General features: G+C 43.5%; 1 protein-coding gene across 1 annotated transcript in view; it reads right to left on the reverse strand.

Moving 5' to 3' along the window:
- The window catches only part of LOC140117963 (nuclear pore complex protein Nup155-like), a 32,941-nt gene that overhangs the window by 6,788 nt on the left and 10,141 nt on the right, over positions 1-16,012 (reverse strand). The window contains exons 7-29 of the mRNA XM_072135245.1: positions 15,309-15,414; positions 12,724-12,797; positions 12,537-12,628; positions 11,988-12,085; positions 11,299-11,451; positions 11,117-11,217; positions 10,045-10,215; positions 9,855-9,965; positions 8,379-8,470; positions 8,208-8,293; positions 7,953-8,015; positions 7,722-7,869; positions 7,569-7,635; positions 6,644-6,759; positions 6,191-6,294; positions 5,622-5,755; positions 4,729-4,920; positions 4,498-4,636; positions 3,449-3,584; positions 2,308-2,461; positions 1,469-1,573; positions 1,231-1,385; positions 812-938 (exon numbers count right to left, since the gene is read on the reverse strand). Coding sequence (XP_071991346.1) covers positions 812-938; positions 1,231-1,385; positions 1,469-1,573; positions 2,308-2,461; positions 3,449-3,584; positions 4,498-4,636; positions 4,729-4,920; positions 5,622-5,755; positions 6,191-6,294; positions 6,644-6,759; positions 7,569-7,635; positions 7,722-7,869; positions 7,953-8,015; positions 8,208-8,293; positions 8,379-8,470; positions 9,855-9,965; positions 10,045-10,215; positions 11,117-11,217; positions 11,299-11,451; positions 11,988-12,085; positions 12,537-12,628; positions 12,724-12,797; positions 15,309-15,414 — 2,724 coding nt within the window. The remainder of the gene's footprint in view (positions 1-811; positions 939-1,230; positions 1,386-1,468; positions 1,574-2,307; positions 2,462-3,448; positions 3,585-4,497; positions 4,637-4,728; positions 4,921-5,621; positions 5,756-6,190; positions 6,295-6,643; positions 6,760-7,568; positions 7,636-7,721; positions 7,870-7,952; positions 8,016-8,207; positions 8,294-8,378; positions 8,471-9,854; positions 9,966-10,044; positions 10,216-11,116; positions 11,218-11,298; positions 11,452-11,987; positions 12,086-12,536; positions 12,629-12,723; positions 12,798-15,308; positions 15,415-16,012) is intronic.

The following is a 16,012-nucleotide window of genomic DNA, read 5'->3' on the forward strand; positions in this document are numbered from 1 at the left end:
GGCTATAAAGTTTAAAAAGTGTTTTAAACCGCGATACCGCGGTTTAAAACACTAACGAAAATAAGCTCCGGCACCAGCTCACCCTGAGCTGGTGCCCGGTCTTTCCATCAGAAACCTGCCACTTCAAGTGGTAGGTTTCCTTTAATGCAGAATTAGTTTAGAATTAGTCAACTGGGTCGCAAAGTAAAGGGGAGAAAAATAAGAAACCAACAAGAGTGACTACAACCATTACTTATTATAACATCTAAAATGAAAAAGCAACTTGGGGAAAAAAAAAAAGACTATTATAAATCTACAGATCTGTCCCAATCACTGTGTCCCCACGGTAACAGACATCAAACAAAGTCAATGTAGTCTGAGCATTCAGATATTTTTCTTTCTATCCACATAGTCTACATAGAGATGGTTTGTAGCGTGTAATTATAGAGGCACATAAAGTGACAGAGGAGCTGCAGACACATAACACAGGATTTTTGAGACAATTTAAGAGTTGCTTCAAATGTTAAAATTATAGATGCATGTGGTTAATAAAATGGTCGTGAAGAATATATAATTTAGAGGGGATGTGGCCGATTAGTGGGGAACCCCTGAAGGGCCACATATGGATTGCTTCTCTGTGCGCTCCATTGTCTTTAAATCGACTGTCCTGTAAGACCCATTGAAGTGATTGGGGCACAACCACCCACAATCCACTTAGTAATGGGAAATTCATTGGACTTTTTCCATATTTGCTGCAGGTCCTATAAGCCAGAACCGTATCCCTTCTCCGACCCCTATACAGTGTTCAGTATCCTACAAGCAGGCGACATACCTCCATCTTCTCTTCCAGTTCATGCAGGAATTCCCCATCAGATAACATGGAGACGCCGCTGGAACTCTTCGCGCTTAGGATGGCGATAGATAAATACTCAATCCTCTGCTTAAGGGAAATATCCGTGCTGAAAGGAAGGGGAAAACTAATGAGGGTCTATGGGAGATAAAGAGCCCCATATATACATGGATAGTTCTAATAGTAGAAAATTATCAGCAATGTAAGAGGATTTATATGAATGGGAGTAATTTGGGGTAATAGATCAGAGCAGTGGAGGGGGAATATACCTCCCTACACTCAGCTCTAATCATGTTACTCGTATTATTCCCGTATCCTTTGCCTGATCACTTCCAGAAAGAGATTTATATTGTAGGACTGAATGTAAAATGACTACAGATGTGAAGGCAGATGCCTCCTACCTGTCCATGTCGGCGAGCTCGGCCACCACCCGGGCAGCGCTGCTGAAATTCCTGTTCTTCTCGTAGTATCTCCACAATAAGTCCATGCTCCGCACTTTGTTCTGGTCGATCTTAGACATCCGTACAAGATGAGGCTCCAGGAAAGGAGAATTGAGCTGGGAATATAATACAATATTGTGATGTAATGTTTAGGACCTACGTACATGTCCGGGTCTATATGGTACCACGTCCCCCTCACCTCCAGCAGCTTGTCTGTGAGATCCGCTTGGATCAGCCAGTTGAACAATGCAATGTTGAAGAGTTCATCAGAAGATCGCTGGGCCAGCTTCAGCATCTGCTCAAACTAAAAAGGTGTCTCTTTCATATTTTATTGTTTCATAATGCGGTTCACTAAATACTAATACTAATTCACCAAAAAAAGAAATGGACACCACTAGATGAAGCGGAGGGAGAATCTGTCCAGAAATATAAACAGTAATGATCCCAGAGCTTGTGGCTACATGGATTCTACATCATACAATACATGTGGAAAAACCTTTTAAAAATCCCTTTCACACAAAGCAGAAATAAATGCATTTCCAAAGGATGTTCATCATGTAAATAGTTTTGTTTTAGCAAACACCCTCACCCCATACTTGCGGATTTAGAGCAGGGAATATTTGGGCTCTACGGTAAAGTACCTGCCCTCGTAGAGATGTCCCATGACTGACATGTAACCCCTATCCATGGTGTTACACCCTCATTCAATTCTATGGGGCGGCTAGGATAGTGGTCACACACAGCCTCAGGGCCCGTGTAAACGTGTCGTATGGTGGCCCGATCCCATGGACTGCAGTGGACTGGGGTCCCTGTATTATATTATTATATAATGCAAGGATGTTCCCTCTGCCGGACAAACAGCCGCACCGGAACTGGAGGACAATTCTCATTGAGGAGACATCCCATCATACACTAGACTCTTGGTGAGAACACGAGGTCTGGAGTCTGAGGTTCCCATGTCTTGACAATAGTTGTGTTCCGGCTCAGAATTCATAACATACTATAAAAATGACACTTGTGAAACTACTAGTAACTTACATGCAATCCGGCCTCCTCATTACTGAGCATATTGGGGTCGGATGATAACACGGGGGGCCCGGGCTTTTTCGGCACACTTGGAGATTGCGGAGCGGCTTTGCTCTGGTTGACCAGCTCCTGCAGAGTGTCCGTGATGCACTTGTAGCAGTTTAATCTAAAGAAGAGGAAAAACCACAAACCTTCCATATGAAGTGACCCCGGGGGATGTAAATAATTTGCACGTTGCAGCAATCATAATTACACCTTTTTATTTGTTACTGGGTCTGTATGAAACTGGGTTTTTGGTGGACAATTGTAAAACTTTATATAGTCAGACAAACCAATCGGCTGATGGATCCTGGGCTGTGTGCACATACAAGACATGAGCCCTAGGGAGGCCCCTTTGGCACAGGTTTATGCTGTGAATGCAGTCTAGATGAGTATAGCCCTAAATAGGAGGCGTATGATATGCAAAACTTGGTCCGTGTATAGACCAGATTTATGTCACATTGGGCCCATTAAATCCAGGTGTTACACAGTACAAGTTATATAATAGATCACACCCATTTAAAGGGGTTGTCCACTTTAAGGACATTCCAGCAAATAATTGATATTGTTTGTGTAACGAAAAGTTATACAATTTTCCAATATACTTTCTGCATCAATTTTTTACGGTTTTCTAGATCTCTGCTTGCTTTCTTCTTTCTGTCATGCAATAGGAAGCTTCACGATTTATTTCTTCTGGGTAAACACTGATCCATGGGTCACGTGATGTCACACAGGTGCTCGGCTCTTTATCCCACACAGCACTGATTACGCTCTGTGATATAACGAGAAGTGCACCTGAGTAACATCACATGACCATGGACCGGTATTTATCTACAATGAAGTTTCCTGTTGAATGACAGCAGGAAGAAAGCAAGCAGAGATCTAGAAAACCATGAAGAATTGATACAGAAAGTATATTGGAAAATTGTATAACTTTTCATTACACAAACAACAACAATTATTTGCTAGAATGCACTTAAAGTGGACAACCCCTTTAAGGGGTACTTAAAGCTAAGGATACTTAGCTCACGTTTGATTTGTCTGTAGGATACAATGTAATGCAGATGATGTAATAAGTGTTTAAAAGCTGATGCTAATGCTGAATGTCACTTACCTCTCCTGGAAGGCCTGTAATCCTGCAGCGTCCTCCTCTGGCTCCCCGTTCTTGTGAAAATGCAGCCCCAGCCCCTTAGGATCCTTCTTCTCCGCAGCAGCAAGACAAAGCTCTACTACACCCTCGTAAAACCGCACTGGGGAAGCAAAAATGTAAAGAAAAGAAAAAAATGTAACAATTTAATATCCATCAGTAAATTTATACCATTATTCTCCACCTCTTTGTATCCTTTAACCTTTCCACCAATGGACTTTTTCTATCTGCGATTCAATTTTTTGCTCCTCGCCTTTAAAATTCCATAACTTTTTTAATTTTTCCATGTACAGAGCAGTGTTAGGGCTTATTTTCTGCACAACAAATTGTCCTTCCTAGTGCCAGTATTTTATATTCTATGCCACATTCTAGGAAGCGGGGAAAAAAATCCAAATGTGGTGAAGTTGACAAAAAATAAATCATTTTCGTGTGGGCGCTGCTTTTATTGCTTTCACTGGTTGCTCCAAATGACACTTCTTTATTCTTCGGGTCGGTGCCATCACAGGGTTATTTAATTTATATAGGTTTTAATAGATTAAAAAAAAATTAATCACTTTTTCATGCCATGGCATACGTAGATCTGATAGGTGTCTTTTTTGCAGGACGAGATGTTGTTGTCATTGATACCATTTTTTATACACGATCTTTTGGGACACGGCGATACCCAATATGTTTATGTTTTTATTTGGTTTATTTTTATATTCATTCCATGGAATAGTAGGGGGAGGGATGTTTAAATGTGTACTTTTTTTTTTTTTTTAACCCCACTTTCATTCCCAGTACGGTACTTTAACCCTAGTGGGTACGATCATTCCTACTGTATTGCTGTATATTGTAGTTTTGCAATTCGCTCCACTGGCACAATCTGAGCCCATGCGCTGTGAAATTTAAGTGCAGCCACCCACCAACGTACTATTATAACTGTATGCAGCAAGGGGTTAATAAGCGTCACTTCAAGGATTCCAACACAGTGGAAATGGTTTATGTGGCCCCCATCTTTTATCCAAATCGGTTACCTTGTCGGTACTGTCCGCACACATTCGGCAGGTCCACCTGCTGACTTATCTTCTGATATTCCCGGAGAGACTCTCGCAGCATTAGCTCCTTATCATACTTGCTCTGTGCCTGGCGGGAGCGCTGTAGGAGTTCATTTGCCTAGAATAGGAAATCAAAGCGCTTCAAGTCATTACCGAAAAAGCATAAACTTTCCAGACCAGAATAGCACATGGTGCCAGTACAGTCCGCACCTTTGAGCATATGGCGTCATCAGGGCTGTAGAAGAGCGGGCACACTTCCTGCAGGCGGGTGCTGATCCCATCCACCGATGCATTGTCCCGGATGTAATGATTGATCAGTGATGCCACCAGGGCACCCGTCACCTCCTTGTCCCGAGTTACTAAATCTTTGAAGGTGGTTATTTTCAGCAGCTCCTGCAACTCCTGATAATGTGAGCAAAAGAAGACAGAAGCATCACAATGCGCTAACAGAATAGCTTTATTTCCAGTCTCCTGCAAGGGAAAGGGAGTGACACAAGAGCTTACAGTCTATGAGGATGAGGGGGTGACACAAGAGCTTACAGTCTATGAGGATGAGGGGTGACACAAGAGCTTACAGTCTATGAGGATGAGGGGGTGACACAAGAGCTTACAGTCTATGAGGATGGGGGGGGTGACATGAGAGCTTACAGTCTATGGGGATGAGGGGGTGACACAAGAGCTTACAGTCTATGAGGATGAGGGGGTGACACAAGAGCTTACAGTCTATGAGGATGGGGGGGTGACACGAGAGCTTACAGTCTATGAGGATGAGGGGGTGACACAAGAGCTTACAGTCTATGAGGATGAGGGGGTGACACAAGAGCTTACAGTCTATGAGGATGAGGGGGTGACACAAGAGCTTACAGTCTATGAGGATGAAGGGGGAGCACCTTTAATATCCCACAGCAACTTTGTAACGTGGCCCCCTCTGTTGGAGCTGACAGATGACAAAGTGTCAATCAATTGCAACTTCCCTTTATCAGCCATGACCCCCTGTTAGTATGTGTGTAGGGTGGTTCCATTTCAGACTTGATTACATGATCTCTAGAGACCAGGAATTGTGTAAAAGATTAATATAACTTTATAGGAAAATAAAGACAAACCTTCTGGAGATCAGACACGACGTGGTGCAGCTGGTGCTCGCAGAGCAGGTTCCATAGCGCTAGGGCTTGACATGTCTTCCTGATCAGGATGTGGATCCCTTGTAGAGAGCTCTTCTCTATTAGCTGGGCCTCAGCTGGAGGACAGACACAAGACCCGGTGTTACAAGCATTTAATTGAACTGTCCATTGCCCTTCATGTATTATTAGGCTACAGTTGTTACAGTATCAATAGACAGGGAGTCCTTGCATCATATTCAGTGCACTGTGAAGCACACGGGTCCATATCCACCAGCAGAGGGTATAATTGCACTACCATATAAAAGGTCCTCAGTATCTGTTTAGGTGCCAAAATATCGCTATAAATTTGGCAAGAATAACGTACACATCCTCATATATCAATGTATAAGCTTTATTGTCAATTTTCGTAAATTTTTTACATATTGTAAAATTTTAATAAAAATCATTGAAAACTAAATCTCATATATATCATCTAAAGATCAAATATCATTATATCCAAAAACAAATCTCACAACGATGGTCGCCTCTTATTTCCCCAGCCTAGGACTTACTGTGATACTTCCTCTGCAGGTCCTGCTGGACTTGCTGAGAACTTCCCATCTCATGACGGCCGATGGCACCCAAACGCTGCTGAATGTTGACCGGCGTTCCAAAACTGCAAAACCGAGAGATTACAATGTGAATATACAAAATATTTGGCCAAATCCCACCCATGTGTATTGGACATTTTCTGGCCAGAATCTGATCAGTGGTGATTGTGGTGTTGGTGTCCTATGCTGCCCATTTCACTCTATGGAGGGAGCCAGAAGCAGTAGACAGCGCCATCCACATTGTAGTGGTAGTCCCAGCTCACTGCAGTACAGTGAAGTACATGATAGCGTCACCTGCAGTAAGAGGGGATGGTTGCCCACTTTTTGCGCCATCCATTGGGTAAAACAACTGATCTTCAGGGGGGGTGCTGGGTGACAACAAACCCCCTTTAAGAATAGACATTACATCCTTACCTTGGATTTCCTAAGGAGCCGGCGCCAAACTGGGAATTTCTGTCCATAAATTCCAGTAACCCTTTCAGCTCCTGTAGAACCGACTGTATGATGTGGGGGCTGATGCTGCTTTCAATCTGAATTGTGCAGAATATATATTAAAATAAATATGTATCTTGTATTCTATGTGCACAAAAGTTTAGAATTATAATGGTAATGATGGTTTCTTGTGTTCTTCAAGGTGTATAGTGAATAATTCATTAAACAAGTTCTTCCTCATAAAAGGTGGATGATAAGTAACTGCAGGGACCCCCATCACATATCTCAATGGGATCAGGTCCAGCAGTAAGACATCTATGCTGTATCACAGAACTTTATACGGTCAACACCTGTTCTTGTGGAGGCCCGAGTAGTTGGATCCTGCTGAAGGATTGCTTTAAAGGGAGTAATCTGTACCCATGACATAAAGCAGAACAAGCCAGGGATCAAACAACTGAGCTTTTTTGTGTGTCCGCCCAATACATGGTAATGAGCACAGTTGTCACCCTCTTGTCCCCGGAGCACAGCTTCCATGCAAGTAAATCGCTACCCCTCTGCTTGTCTTTAAGCAAACAGCATGCCCCTGTTCCAGCACTGAGTGAACACTGGGGAGGTGGGACATTGTTAATGGGCAGCATGGTGGCTCAGTGGTTAGCATTAAAGCCTTGCAGTGATGGGATCCTGGGTTCATATCCCAGGGTCAACATCTGCAAAGAGTTTGTATGTTCTCTCCGTGTTTGTGCAGGTTTCCTCCGGGTCCTCCAGTTTCCTCCCACACTCCAAAACATACTGGTAGGTTGATTGGATTCTGAGCCCTATTGGGGACAGGGACTGATATGACAAGCTCTATGCAGCGCTGCGTAATCTGTGTGGGCTATATAAATAAAGGAATGATTATTATTATTACCGCTATGACATCTCGGTTTTCAATCTTGAAGTTTCTTTCCACGATCATGCTTCCATCCCAGATATTACTAGATAACAAGTGCACAGTGTGTGAGGATGGATTCACATGCTAAACACAGATCATGTTATTATTTGTAATAATGTAAAGTCTCACTTGATAATACGGGTAAAATAGATGCAAATGCCATTGTGTTTCCCAGAGTAGAGGATTTCTGAGCCTGGTAAGCCTGGCAGAGGTGCGGCAGACTGCTGGGCAGGACTGGCAGCGTACATGGGTGTGGAGACACTTGGGGGATACATGCCTGGAATGGAGGGAAGATGCTTATGTACCATCCAACATGCACAGCAGAAACACATGATTATATAGATATTTTCTTCGTCATACCATGAGCAGGTGTAGCCAGGAAGCTGGGCATTGCCACAGGACTACTGATGGGCATGGGCGAGCCTGAAAATTTAAATGCAAGGCATAAGCAGTGATGTTATTTGAGTAAAAAAATAAAAAATTAAATAAAAAATATAGTAAACTCTAAAAATGTAAATATCTGTTGGTACCAGATGTCCCCAACAAACCCCTCTCCCCCGCTCAAAAAAAAAAAAAAAGTTTGGTTTCGGTATAACGAGAGGATTTTTTTCTTACCGACAGGCAGAGGCGAACCAAAAATTGCAGCACTGGCAGGGGCAGGGAGCGAAGGCTGAAGTCTCATCTGAGCTTCCCCTCCGTATCTACAGGAAGAGATTTGGAGTTTTCAGCTCCTTAAATGTTGCCTTGTACATTGTAATCTTTGCACTAGTTTTGTACGCTCACTACCTGAAAAACGCCCGTGTGGCCCAGACGGAGATCTCCCGATCTGCAGCAGCGTAAGAACAGGCGAGTATTAGACAGGTGGCGCAGGCCTGGTCCTGAGGGAGAGAAGCAAAAAGAGACAGAAAAATTATAGAATATCCATTAGCTTTTTCACCAGACTGCGGGAAGTTTTGTAGCTTATTAAATACCATAAAACACATTCGTTTTCTGCTGCACTGTTTCCTTGCAGTGGTCACATGTGCAAAGTTTGTGAAAAAGAACGATTTACACAGTGCAGGTTATGTAAAGCCGCTACAGAGCAGACTGGGGTTTTAACCCTTCCCGACATTGCCCTTTTTTGGTTTCTATATTTGCTGCCTGTTTTTTTTTTTCTTCCCTTCATTTCATTGTTCTGTGTATAGAGCTTTATAAGGGCTTGTTTTTTGCTTCCTATTGTCGCTTTTTAAAGGAAACCTACCACTACGGATCTTCCTATTAAGGTAGAACCGGTGGTAGGTGCATCCAATGTGCCTAAAGATAGCCCTTTTTAGGGTTAATCCTTTACTCCTCTCTATTTTTGCTAATCTTTAATAAGGGTAATATGCAAATTTTCTACTGGGGCGTGGAGTAGCCGGAGCTGGGGCTACACGGCGCGGCCACTCCACGCCCAGTAGTGTCTTTGATCCTCCTACCCAGACATTTTCAGCACGCAGCTCCACTTGTCCGCGAAGCTGGAGTTCTGCACATGCGGAGCGGAGAACGGGCAGCTCCTTGTAGCTGCGCGCTGAAGATATCTGGTAGGAGACTCAGCGAGGCTCAGCTCCAGCTGCTCCATGTCCCAGTAGCCTCTTTAGAAAATGTGCATATTACCCTGATTAAAGATTAGCAAATATAGAGGGGGGCAAAGGATTAGCCCTAAAAAGGGCTATCCATACATACGTTAGGTAGATCCTTAGTGGTAGGTTTCCTTTAATTATTTATGCCATGTACTGGGAAGTGGGGAAAAAAAATTCCAAATGCAATGAACTTGTTAAAAAAAAATGTTTATGCCCTATTTTTTGTGGGCGTAAGCTTTAGACGTGAGCTCCATAACATCCTAATGTGTATTTGCATAAGTTTACATCTGAGGACCCAGTCCCAGAGACCTTCTAGAATTGTGGATAGAAAAGTCCGACATGCAGAACATTTTAGTTTAGTAAAGTAAATGAAACCATAATTAACAGATCTCATTGTAGTCGAGAGGTCCCATTGGGATCATCTGTGTGCCATTGGATGGATCCTTACATACTGTCCCTATGGATTTTCCAATGTGAACTCAACCTTAGGTGGTCAAGAATAAAATGGGTTCAGGTGTGTGGCATTACATTTTGCATAGTCCTTTGTATCCATGGCAAGTAACCTGTCACCAGAGTGGGCTGGTACTGAACCAGGCATGTGTGTGTATCGGGAAGGCTGGGATGAATCCAACATCTATTGAAAGCGAAAATAAAATCCCAGTACCTGGTGAAGTTTGAAGAAACGCTCAATGTCTTCCCCTTCTCCTCCAGCGCTGCTGACAAGAAGATGTCGGAGCTGGTCCACTGGTCTGAGTTTGTGGAAAATGTGACTTCCCTGCGACACATAAAACATCCCTCATCCATGTACAATTCATATTACGCACAGCTCGGTATTACAGGGGGACACTACAGACCTTAGCGGAGAGCAGTACAAACTTCTTGGGTGGGATGATGTGTTGTCGAGTCATCACTGGAGGGTCGGTCACCGGGACTAGATCCTTGTTTAATGGCGTGATCACCTTTTCTACCTTTACTTCGTCAATAGAAGCGAGAGTCCAGGAATGACCATCAACGGCTACAGTCACCTGAGAACACAAGTATAACAAGTTATAATGAGCAGCCCTAGTATGTCAGTATGTTATATGGTGCCAAAGGGAACTTGTCAGCAGAAGTACAGACCATACACAACCAGTGTTCGGTATCGTCTCTGGAGAGATGTGTAATCATAACTTTGTGTATGTTTTTAGTAGCAGCAGGACTGTGAAATATGGATTTACAGTCCAGAAGTTTAACTTTACCAAGTGCACTAGGGGAGTGTCCTCACGCTGCTGTGCTCTGTGCTATCTGCAGCTAGTGTTAGGTATCTTCCATGGAGATATGTGCAATCATACCTGTTTCTATGTTAGTAGCAGCAGGACTATGACATATTAATCCATATTTTCAGGATTATAGCTTCTCCAAGTGCACTGTAGATGTACTCACACTGCTGGACTCATTATACTATACTAAGTGAAACTTGTTATCAATGTTGGTTATATGAAAGACACAATAACCAGACTGTGGTTCTGGATCTACTTTTTTATGAGCACATATCTAAGACTCCATATTTACATATTCCATATTTTTTGGCTGTTAAAGGGGTTTTCCCATGAACGCAAGTTAGGCCCCATCCACAGGATAGGGCCTAACTTGCTGATCAGTCGGGGTCTCAATGCTGAGACTCCCGCAGATCGTAAAAACAAGGGGTCTAACCGAACCCTCGCCGCTCCTCAGACTAATGGAGCAGACGGCCGCGCATGACCGTTCTGCTCCATTAATCTCTATGGAGCTGACAGAGATAGGCGAGGGGTCAGTCGGACCCCTCACTCTCGTGATCTGCAGTGGTCTCAGCACTGAGACCCCCACTGATCAGCAAGTTAGGCTCTATTCCGTGAATAGGGCCTAACTTGGCTTTGTGGTAAAACCCCTTTAAATCGCTGCTTTTACCTGCATCTCCATTAACGGTCTCTGAAATGGGAAGGAGTCGTGGTTGATGCACCACAGGATGTCATGATCTTCATTTTCCGAAGCCGCCATAAGCAAAACACCTAAAGCATGGGACCATAAAGATATGATGAGCCCACAAGTGGATAAAAGTGACTGTCACAGACCTCCCCTTGTGCACTTACCGCTGTTATAAAGAGCTTTGTGAACTTTTGATGGCTTTTCCACTGTGGAGGAGGCTGAGAATCCGGGTGGTAGGCGGACGTGCACCAGCGCCAGCGTGCAGGGGCGAGCGGAGGGCTGCTTGAATGACATTGTGCTGAAGTAGAGACGAACGCCTAGAACACGATGAGACACTTATAGCACATTCAAAGCTTTTGACCCCTCTCTGGGACCACCAACACCTACAGAGAAGACAGCAAGTCCAAAACACCCTTCTACCCGAAATTGCAACTCTGGTTAATTGAAGAGAATGGAGCAGAGCTGCAATTCCGGATACTGTCCATGGACACGTGTAGCACAGTCTCTTGGGGAAAACGACCATGCTTTATGTTTATCCTGGTACAAGGCCTTTAAAGGTTGTGGGTGTTAGAGAAACAGCAAAGCCACGGAACCTGCAACAGGACTGTCTCAGAATCTGAATTCATCACCCATCTACAAAAGAGGTGAAGATGAACAAAGCAAAGCTGCACTGCACATCAAAGTGTAATGGACTGGGGAGGAATATTCTCCGCCATCTTCCCTTTAGAGGATGCATCACTGCACATGTGCAACCAATCACAGGCGGATAAGTTGTGCTTCTGGAACAAACCCTTTATTGACCCCATAGAATTAAACGACAACCACACTGCACCATACAAACGCTGTAACTCACCTGCATGAGTAATAGCCAGTAGGTGACAATTTACAGATTCCGATTTCTCGATAACTGCGATCTGAACGATGGGTTTGAATACCGAGCGATCTATTGTCCTGGTTAGATAAAAAAAAAAAAGAAAGAAGAAACAGAAAAATAAATCAGGGGAAAAATATTGCAAAGATAAGACATATTATACTATACTGAATGGCAAACTTGCAGTGTACTACCTTGTTTGTTATCCGCTGGATTAGGAATAATAATCTTATTTGTAGGGGGTCCGACTGCCAAGACCCCCAACAAACACGATAAAAGGAGTCACTTAATAGATGGAGCATTAGGTTGACCATACATTCTGCCGCTCCATTCAATATTATGGGAGTGGGAATTTACCAAGAACTGGGCCCAGCAATCTCCCGCACTGCAAACGACCATTACACGACCCTGCACGACCATTAATAACTACCCATATAGTGCCCGCACGAGAGCTGCGGACCCTTGATTGTGCCGATCGGTGGAGTCCTAAAGATCACACACCCACATATCAAACAGTGATCATCTTGTTACCTGGCGATATTTCCTGCAGCCGAGACTATGGAGTTCTGGGATACTGACGCCACTCTGCTCATCCCGTTCCCATCATACCCCAAGTCATACACCTGCAAAAACAAGTCATTTTTTTTTTTTTGTTAACATCCAGTAAGATCTGGGTTCCTTACAAGGACCCCTACAAGAGACAATAGGTATAGGATACCTGTAGGACACCCTTGTCTGAACGGGTGTAGAGGATGTTTCTAGAATTGTCCACAGCGATCTGAACAATGGGATCTGCAACGCAAACGAGAAAAAAACACCAGAACTTTAAATTTAGAATGAAATAAAAAGAAACTAGTAAAAACACAGAAACCTCAAACTCTTTTAAAGCAAAGCTGTTGATAGGAGAACTGATACAATTCCACCTATGAACTAAAGTTTCTGCTTCCCTTTAGACATGCATCAGTGCAGAAGTATCTGACAAAGAAAACGTAGCTCTCAATGTTCTGTTGCGGCCAGAGAGAAATTTGGAAGATCTATCGAATTATTGGAGTTTAACAGGATTATGATACAGCACTGATGTCACCTGTTGTAACACTGCAGATCAAATCTGTTGTGTAGGATAGACCATCAATATCATGGTGAAAACAGGCCATACAGCCAGAAGAACTTCTCAATTCCTGGACAACTCCTTTAAAAGTGAACCTGTCATCAGGAATGTAAGTTTTAGATTATGCTACACTGATTTTAAAAATAATTTGTCAGTATTGAGATTAATTTCAATACTTCAGTGATATACAAGTTTAATTCACATTACCCGACTCCCTGCCAGCAGTGTGTGCAGAGTCCAGGAGGGGGCAACTGCAGCCTGTGTGTGCTTTAGGCTTCTCTTAGTTAATACACATGTCCATCAATTTTAACTAAGGAAGGGATTGGATGAAGAAGGGATTTAAGGGCAAACAATTCTATATTATAACATAATGGTCAATGTTATTTAGATGTAAAAAGGCAACGTGATAAATATGGTCAGGGGTAGGGAGGCCTTATTCTACTAAAATCCCTCACTTACCCCCAGCCTCAGTGTAATTAGCCTAATGGAGCTAGCTAGTGTTACCTGTGCGCCGAAGATTTTTGGTAAGAGGATCGAAGAGGCTACTGGGGCGTGGAGTAACCGCGCCGTGTAGCCTCAACTCGTTACTCCACGCCCCAGTAGCCTCTTTAGAAAATGTACATATTAGACAAATAAAAGTTATTAAAAAAATTGCAGGGACATGAGGATTAGCCCTTAAAATGGCTATCCTCACGTACTATAGATGCACCTACCACCCGATCTACCTTTATAGGTAGATCCGTGGTGGTAGGTTCCCTTTAAGGTGTGGACTATCAGATTCCATTAGGCCCACACATAAGGTAACTAACTTACTGCACTGCTGATACTTGTAGTGCTACCTAGTATTTTTTACTCTGTTTAACTATATATATCTCTATTGTATATATTGTTTTGTCTAGTGTGCCCTTAAGGCAATTAAATATAAAAATTAATCTGTGTTGCTCTTTTATCTTGATCACGAATCTTGCGTCCGGGTTTCTCGCTTATACATGCTACCGGGCTGGTTCATCACCCTATATAATCCCGTTACGGACCGGGCTTATATTAAAGGAGAACTGGTGGCTCAAATTGTGTTGATAAGGTTCTGTTTCACTGAGGCTAGTGAGAAGATCTTATAGCCATTCAGGGTTGCGATTTATTGTTGTGCCATATCCGGAAGTTGTGTGGACAACTTTAAATCACTTCCTGCGCCTCTCGGAACCTGTGCGTTCTGGGAGTGTCTAAAAAAGGATAACCAGGTGACCTTGCTTACCCTTCAAGGGTCTGAAACATCACGATTTCCTTCACAGGCATCTAGACCCTTCTTGAATCACTCTGCTGTCCCTACTGTGACCAGCGCCTGAGGCAGGCTATTCCACAGATTTACAGTTCTTACAGTAAAGAAGCCCTGTCAACTCTGGTGATTAAACCTTGTTTTCTCCAGACAGAGACAGTGGCCCCTTGACTTTTGATAACATGCATTCTTCCTCTACTCCACACCACCCCCCTCAATGCTCAATACACATGACAGGAAGTGGGGAGGGAGCTGGATGAGTGTGGAGCAGACGAGACTGACACAGGCACACACAGACTGCGGGTGCCCCTCCTCAGGGACTCACCACACGCTGCTGGCAGGGAGCCAGGTAATGTGACTTAAAGGGGTTATCCGGGTTTAAATTTTTTTTTATGTCCGGGCTGGGGAGGACTAGTTAAACATAATAAACATGTACTTACCTCCTCCGGTGCTGCCGATGTCCCGCGCCGCGGCCCGTCTTCTCTGTGCGCCGGTTTCATTACACCGGCGCACAGGGAGCTTCCGGCCAGCCGGAAGCTCCCATGCGCACCATCTCTCAGCGCTTACAACGCTAAGAGATAGGGACGCATGGGAGGAGCCGTCCACATCGCGGACCGGAAGCTCCCTGTGCGCGGCACGGATCGAAGGGACCGCGGCGCGGGACATCGGCGGCGCCGGAGGGGGTAAGTACATGTTTATTATGTTTAACTAGCCCTCCCCAGCCCGGACATAAAAAAAAATTTAAACCCGGATAACCCCTTTAAACTTATACAAACTACTGAAATGATTCAGAATAAAAACAGCATAGAAGAGGCTATTGGAACCTGTCACCAGCTAAAAATGACTTCCCTGGTGACGGGTTTGCTTTAATCATGCTAATAGCATCTATATAATATTAGTATTACATATAATCTGTACATACCATCCTCTGAGAAGGAAAACTGAAGCACAGAGGGCACCAGGAAGGACAGAGAGCTCTTGGAGTGGTTGATTTTTCTGCACCTTGGACTGAACCATCCAGCTTCAGCCTAATAATATGACAAGACACCAGTGATAACTTCCTATTACTTCTAATAACAATCGCAGCTTTATGGATATTCATCTTAGCAGGTCCAGAGAAATTGCAGCTGGTAAAGTAAATTTACACCTCAAGTAACTATGACTTGGATTTGTGCAAGTGTGTACTAGCGTTTAAAGTTATGGATTATCGATCCTTTAACCCAATGATCAGCTGTTCCATGTCACTGAAAGTATAGGATCCCTTGCTGTTCCCCTGTCTATGGGATGGCTGAAAATAGCCAAATACATGCGCTGCACATGTGCGACCCGAGCAAAATCCCTTGTTTTTGTGATTGAGTATTACACCCACATAGGTGAGTAGAATACAGGTGGTCCCCTACTTAAGAACACCCAATTTACAGACGACCCCTAGTTACAAACGCACCTCTGGATGTTGGTAATCTACTGTACTTTAGCCTCCGGCTACAATAAACAGCTGTAAGAGTTATAATAGGTGCTGCAATTAAGCTTTATTGGTAAACCTGGTTCTTCCAACATTTATAAAATCCTATTGTCTCAGATGAAAAAAATTTTTGGCTGGGATTACAATTATAAAATATACCAGAT

Source organism: Engystomops pustulosus, chromosome 1 (assembly GCF_040894005.1).
Source record: "Engystomops pustulosus chromosome 1, aEngPut4.maternal, whole genome shotgun sequence".
NCBI lineage: Eukaryota > Metazoa > Chordata > Amphibia > Anura > Leptodactylidae > Engystomops > Engystomops pustulosus.